A 6,892-nucleotide genomic window follows, 5' to 3' on the forward strand; every position below is an offset into this window, starting at 1 on the left:
TCCCATCTCCCCATAGGAGCACTGAGATTACAGACATACACTAACACGCCTGGCTTTACGTGGGTTCTAGGGAACAGAACTCAAGCCCTCACACCTGCTTGAAAAGAATACAGTCTAATACAAGCACCATTTTGCTTTGAGTTTTGTTTGTTTGTTTGTTTGTTTTGAGACAGGGTTTCTCTGTGTAGCCCTGGCTGTCCTGGAACTTGCTCTGTAGACCAAGCTGGCCTTGAACTCAGAGATCTGCCTGGCTCTGCCTCCCGAGTGCTGAGGTTAAAGGTGTGCGCCACCACCGCCTGGCAGGAATGGTTCTTTTTCACACTCCTGAAGAGACAGATAGGATGTATAATATGGAATAAATGGGCATTGGAAGTCTTAAAGACACAGTTCTATCAGAAGGAAGTAGTGGGGAAGATACCCTGCTGGAGTGGAATCCAGGAGCCTTGGGTACTACACTTGCCATTTATTTTCGGGTCTGTTCTGATTTTTTTTTTGAGACAGGATCTCAAGCCTGTCTTGAACTCATGATTCTCCAACCTTCTTGAGTGTGGGATTACAGAACCACACCATTGCACCTGTGTCTTTTACTTACAAACTGTCTTGCAAAGCAAACAAACACCTTTAGTCCTGCCCTCTGCCTTCTGGAAACTGCCCAATACTTGAAACATTCTCTTTAAAATCTGTATCACCCCCAGAGCATGCCTAAACCTCCTACTGGGGAGCCGGTGTAGTGGCCCACACCTTTAACCCCAGCACTTGGGAGGCAGAGGCAGGTGGATCTCTGTGAGTTCCAGAACAGCCCGAGCTACACAGTGAGACCCTGTCTTGAACTCCCCATGGGCCGCTCCCGCCCCCCCACACACACACAAGAAAAGATCTTAATGGGACTCACAAGTTTCTTCAGTTTCCTCACTTCTCATCTTTTTCCCTCTTCCCCTTGAAAATGAGGAAGGCAATAAGAGCTAGCAACAGAAGCCCAAAGCTCAGGCTTTCAGTACCACCTTCAAAAATCACATAGAGCTTTTGTGCAAAAGACAAATGGAGTTTTTGGTCACTATTCCTGCTTTTTAAATTTTTTCATGTTATTTTACGTGTATGAATGTTTGTCTGAATGTATGCTTGTACACCAAGTAGGTACAGTGCCCATGAAGGCCAGAAGAAGGTATTGGGTCCCCTGGGACTAGAGTTACAAATTCCAGTGAGTCATGAGGGTACTATGAACTGAACCTGGGTCCTCTGGAAGAGCACCCAATGCTTTTAACTGCTGAAGCATATCTCCAGCTCCTCCTGATTTTTAAAAGCACCACTCTAAGCCTGGCAGTGGTAACTATGCCTTTAATCCTAGCACTTCAGAGGCAAACAGGTGTCTGAGTCAGAGGCCAACCTGGTCTACATAGTGAGCTCTGGGACAGCTGGGGCTACACAGAGAAACCCTGTCTCGAAACAAACAAAAAGTACCACTCTGTGGAGGTCAGAAAACCTGTGAGAGTTAGGTTTTCAATACATGGGTCCTAAGAATTGAACTCAGATCAACTGGCTTGGCAGCCAGTGCCTTTACCTGCTCAACTCTCACTGGCCCTCTTTGCTGCTTCCGATTATGTACTGCCCTTAAAAGTCCTGGGCATCTCCAGCATACAAAGTCCCTGGGATTCCAAATATAAGTCAAGAAATTTCTAGAAAAGTATCATTGACAAATACCACAGAAGTTATGATTGAATGGAGGAGACAACATTCTAGTCAACCACGACCAGAGTTTCAAAGATGAGGTTGGCAGCCAAGTGTGGTAACTCACACCTGTAAACACACTTGCCAATTCCTGTCAAGCCTGTACTGTATGGTAAGTTCTAAGCCAGCCTGGGCTACAGAGTGAGTTCCTTCCCAAAAAACAAACAAACAAGGGACTGAAGAGCACTGGCTATTTTTCCATTCAATTCCCAGTAACCACATGGTTCACAGCCATCTGTAACTCCAGCTCCAGGGAACACAATTCCTCCTCTCTGGCCTCCAACGGTACCCAAACTCACATGCACATGTCCACACATACATATACACATAATATTTAAAAATAAGCGCAAAAATACAAAAACAATTCCAGCTATTTGGAAGGCTATGGAGGAGGATCACAATATCAAAGCCAGCCTAGGCTATAGAGTACAAGCCAGCCAGTGTAACTTAGAGAGACTCTATCTCAAAATAAAACATTAAAAAGAGGGCTGGAAGCCAAGCAGTGGTGGTTCACGCCTTTAATCCCAGCACTGGGAAGGCAGAGGCAGGTGGATCGCTGAGTTTGAGGTCAGCCTGGTCTACAGAATAAGTTCCTGGACAGCCAGGGCTACCCTGTCTCAAAAACAAAACAACAACAAAGAGGGCTAGGCCTATAGTTCAGTTCTTAGACCACTTTCCAAGTATCTACAGGGCTCAAATCACAGTACTGAAGAAAAAAGAAAAGAAGGTAGCGGCAGTGGGACAGTGCTTATGGGCGGAGAAGGAAGCAGAACGACCAGCAAGTTAACTAACAGACAATAAATACAAGCTAACATTTACTGAATTCAGACTTTGTCTCTAGCCCTTACTGGATTCTTGGTGCTGGGCTAAGTGTTTACACAAAGTAGCACTGTGGTCATCTTCACAGTCTTTATGAGATAGGTGCTGCTCTTATGGCAGATGAAGACTTCCATGTCCAGAGACATTGAACAATATGTCTACAGGAATCCAGTAATCGGCAGATTGAGATTCAAACCCGTGTTTGCTGGACTCTGAAGTCCTATCGCCTCTGTGCACGAGTGCTGGGTATCCTCCATGCAAAGGAGAAGGGTATGTGTGAAAGAGCAGGGCCCTAAATACTACCCGGAAGGTCTGGATGATGTTCCACAAGGGGGCCCATTGCCAAACAGCAGGAAGAACGTCCCAATATGTTTATTGTCGATGATGTAGTGTCTGCTGCAAAGACAGGAACACTCGCCGGGCAGTGGTGGCGCACGCCTTTAATCCCAGCACTCTGGAGGCAGGGCCAGGCAGATCTTTGTGGGTTCGAGGCCAGCCTGGTCTACAGAATGAGATCCAGGAAAGGTGCAAAGCTACAACACAGAGAAACCGTCTCAAACAAACAAACAAACAAAAAAGACAGGAACACGGATTCCCAGAAATTCTACAGGGGAGCAGGCAGCAGCTGGAGTAAGGAAAGCCAGAAGAGAAGTCGAAAAAAGGCAATAGTGCTCACCTTTACATTACCCAAATAAGGATCTTCCGAAAGAAAAAAACTAAACATCTTTGTAACAGGGGAAAAAAATCTTCCTCAAGTTCCAATCAATCCACCGAACTCACATTAAGTGCCAACTAGGTGTTAGGCCATGCCCAAGGCAGCCTCTCTATTTCTCCTCTTCCAACAGTGAAGTCAAACTAAGGTTTGTGGCTGGTTCCCACAACCCAGCATCTTGAAGTATCCTCTCCACCCACTTCTTTTCTTTCTTTCTTTTTTTTTTTTTTTTTTAAAGTTTTTCGAGACAGGGTTTCTCTGTGTAGCTTTGGTGCCTGTTCTGGGTCTTGCTCTGTAGACCAGGCTGGCCTCAAACTCACAGAGATCCGCCTGGCTCTGCCTCCCGAGTGCTGGGATTAAAAGCGTGCACCACAGCTGCCCGGCTTCTCCTCCCCATTTCTACTCCTATAATGAAGGGAAACAAATTTCCTTGCAGGTTAACATAAAAATCATAAAATCTGCTACTGCACTTAACTTCAGTAAGTTTCATATTTGAAACACTGTTTTTCATGTGACAGATCTAGTTTTCAAGGTAATTAATAACTAAATGAGCTCAATTTAACCCCAGAAGTATTTGATGAGAAGTTTCTGAACTGGGTGAACCACCAAGCCTTCTCCCCCATTCTTCAAAGGAATCATTTAGGACTAAGAGATGGGAACTCACATCCCCATCCTTCACTACCACCAGGGTGGAGGGTCTGGAGTTATAGAGACATCTCTAACTTAGTACTTTTGCTACAGATGGGCCTGAAAGCCATCTTACTTTAGAGTAGTGGCTCTCAACCTTCCCAACGCCTGCGACCCGTTAATACAGCTCCTTATGTTGTGGTGACCCCTAACCATAAAATTATTTTCGTTGCTACTTCATTAACAGTAATCTTGCTACTGTTACAAATCGTTAACATACATATCTGTGCTTTCCGATGGTCTCAGGCAACCCCTGTCACCCCAAGGGGGTCACGACCCACATGTTGAGAACCGCTGCTCTCCATCTAGTGTTATGAAAGGGGAACTGAGCTTTCTGTCACTCTTGTGTAAGACACTGTTGTCCCCAAAGGCATCGTTTCTCACTGGGGTGGGGGTAGGGGTCAAATACTTGTGCACGAACTTCAGATTTACAGGGTTAGGGTTGGCTTTCCCAAACATTCAGTCTGGGAGACACTGCACAGCCAGCTGTTCGGAGCTGGGAGGAACCTCTCACCAAACTGTCTTAGCAGTTCCCCTGGAAGGCTCAACCCTCAGACCAACACCAAGGACTCCAAAGACCTTGGGGGAAGGGAGAGCTTTCCCAACCCAACTTCCCTATGCATTGCCACCCGACAGGCCCCAGCTTGGGCCAGGGTGAGGAAGAGGCTTGTAGGTGGACACTTGGCGCCGACTAATCAATCCTCAGGAGCTCGGCCTTCTAAATTACAGGCCTAGCTCCACGAGGTTAGAGGCAACCCAAGCCGAGGCAACCCACGGCGGTTTTTAAAGTCTTGTTTATGTCTGGGCCCCTCACAGAGCCGCAACTACAGGTAGCCTCCCTTCTGACATGCCCGCCATCCGCTCGCGGATTCCCCGAGGCCTCGCAGGCCCTTCGAGACCCTCCGTCTCCGGCTTCCCGGCTCAGGGCGGCCTCCACTGCGGCCTCTCAAGGCCCCTCACACAGCCCAGACCCGCGGCTCACCCTCCAGAGTCTCGCACTGCACCAGGTTGAGGTAGTCCGCCTGGCTGAGCACCCCGGCCTTGAGGCCGCGCACTAAGCCCTCCAGATAGCCATTGTCCACGTTGAAATAAAGCTCCGGGAAGAACGACATGGCTGCGGCGGGGGCGGCGGGGGCGGCGGGGCGGCGGGGCGGCGGGGCGGCGGGACCTGAGAGCCCTGCTGGGGCTCACGCAACTCGACTCCGAGATCAGCTGACTCGGCGGCCGCAGAGGGCTGTCAAGTGCGTCAGATGACGCCAAGCGTCTCACGTGACCACAGCGGGGCTGGCTCTTCTAGGTATCCAGCTTCCGGGTGGCCTGGCGCGCAAGCGTCGCCCGGGAGCGAGCCGCCCTCTGGGCGCCTGCGCACTAAGGCAAGGCGGGCCTTCGGCGGCCCGCGGAGAGCAAAGCAACAGCGATGTTGCAAGTCGACCGCGTGGTGGTGCTAATACCCGCAGGATTCGAGCGGGGGCCCTCAATTTAGTTTTCCCGAGTTAGGCGCTTCTGTCTGGCCCTGGTGGGGCCAACCAGGTCAAGGTGAGCCTGTGTGCTGTTCCTTACGCTGCCGCGACCGTCTCCTACCAGGCGGAAACCGAGGTCCAGAGAAGGGGTTTTGAAACCAATGTTTAGCCACTAGCTAGACTTGACTCCCCATAAGCTAAGCTGCGCCCGCCTTCCCTGCATTTGTTGCACTAGATTCTCTGGGGCTGGCGTGTGGCCTCCTGCTTTCCCCCCCATAGGGGCCTGGTGTCTTAAAAATCGCCGATATCCGTGACTCAGAAGATGGAGTAACCTAGACCCTGAGGTTATAGTGTTTGCAGTTCCAGCATAACGACGCCCCCTACCCTTCGGTGAGCCCAACGACCCTTCGACAGCCACATTCAAAATAACCACAGCTTTAGGATTGGTCCCATCCTTTATTCGCGTCCCTGCCTTTGCCCAACATCCATTGGTTAGGTGCGGCTGCAGAGATTCGTAGTAGTACCCAGCTTGCGGCAGTAGCAAAAGGCATTGAAGAAGCGGCAGTAGCACGTGGCGCACGGGTCGCAGCAAGATACTTGCTGTCCCAGGCAGGACTCGTGCAGCCTTACACAGCGACGCGGAGAACGAGACTCGCGGTTCTGAGGATCTAGCACCTGCATTCATAGGGGAACAAGAACGTCAGGAAACTCTGCCACCCCGATCCCAGTAGGATGGCAGTGGAGCGTGGAGCAGGGATGGTCTGCAGTTCTGCCAGGTTGGATGGTCCGGCAGTGGGGATAGAGGATGGTATCTGATGCTCCCTACCTGCTACTTTATCCCTTTCCCTGAGGAGTTACCTCCACCAGAGCTTCTGCCTTCTTCAGCAGAGCCTCTTCTGTCCGGTCTGCGGTTGTCCTCTTCCGGCCTTTGAGACTTAGACCTGGGGCAGACGATGTCAGGGCCACACCCACCATGTACCAAGTACCCACCTCCCAGGGTTGGGATTGGGATTCGGGGGGACGAGGGCTTAGCCCCATACAGGCAGATTTGTGCCCAGCAATTGTCGTTGCCCCATACATCACCAACCTGCCCATACTCACCTGGGAACGCTGGGAACAGGGCCTGGTCAGGCCTTCTGATGCCTTCCAGGGGTGCCAAGCCCATCTGGACCCCCAGCGTGGGAGGCAGTGCCAGCAGCAGGACACAACTCAGCAGCATTACAGTCAGCATGGCCTGGCTCAGCAGGAAAACCCCCCATTTAGTCATCTTCAGAATACCCTAAAAACGCCGAGAGAACTAACCCCAGAAAGTTAGAATTCCTGTCTAGCCTTTGCACTTACCTTTGCTTGCTGATCCTTGCCTAGAGAGCTCCTGGCCGCTGGTGTTCTGAGCTTATATGGCAGGGTCTAATAAAGGGCCCACACGTGACTGCTTCCTGCAGCCAGGCCATGAGGGCCCTCCCTGGAAAATGGGGACACAGTTGGGCTT

General features: G+C 50.6%; 2 protein-coding genes across 2 annotated transcripts in view; both read right to left on the reverse strand.

Annotated features, from left to right (window-relative positions):
* Atp6v0d1 (ATPase H+ transporting V0 subunit d1) overlaps positions 1 to 5,207 on the reverse strand; it is a 40,859-nt gene extending 35,652 nt beyond the window's left edge. Inside the window, exon 1 of the mRNA XM_028854262.2 lies at positions 4,926 to 5,207. Within this exon, the coding sequence (XP_028710095.1) occupies positions 4,926 to 5,055 (130 nt within the window). The 5' untranslated portion in view covers positions 5,056 to 5,207. The remainder of the gene's footprint in view (positions 1 to 4,925) is intronic.
* Positions 5,208 to 5,858: 651 nt separating this feature from the next.
* LOC114681034 (agouti related neuropeptide) lies at positions 5,859 to 6,634 on the reverse strand. Its single transcript, XM_028854253.2, has 3 exons — positions 6,505 to 6,634; positions 6,262 to 6,344; positions 5,859 to 6,078 (listed from the first exon to the last, which is right to left on the reverse strand). The coding sequence occupies exons 1-3, from the start codon at positions 6,632 to 6,634 to the stop codon at positions 5,896 to 5,898; spliced, it is 396 nt and encodes a 131-aa protein (XP_028710086.1). The 3' UTR covers positions 5,859 to 5,895.
* Positions 6,635 to 6,892: the final 258 nt, after the last annotated feature.

The sequence above is a fragment of the Peromyscus leucopus genome, chromosome 5 (assembly GCF_004664715.2).
Source record: "Peromyscus leucopus breed LL Stock chromosome 5, UCI_PerLeu_2.1, whole genome shotgun sequence".
In the NCBI taxonomy this organism is placed as follows: Eukaryota; Metazoa; Chordata; class Mammalia; order Rodentia; family Cricetidae; genus Peromyscus; species Peromyscus leucopus.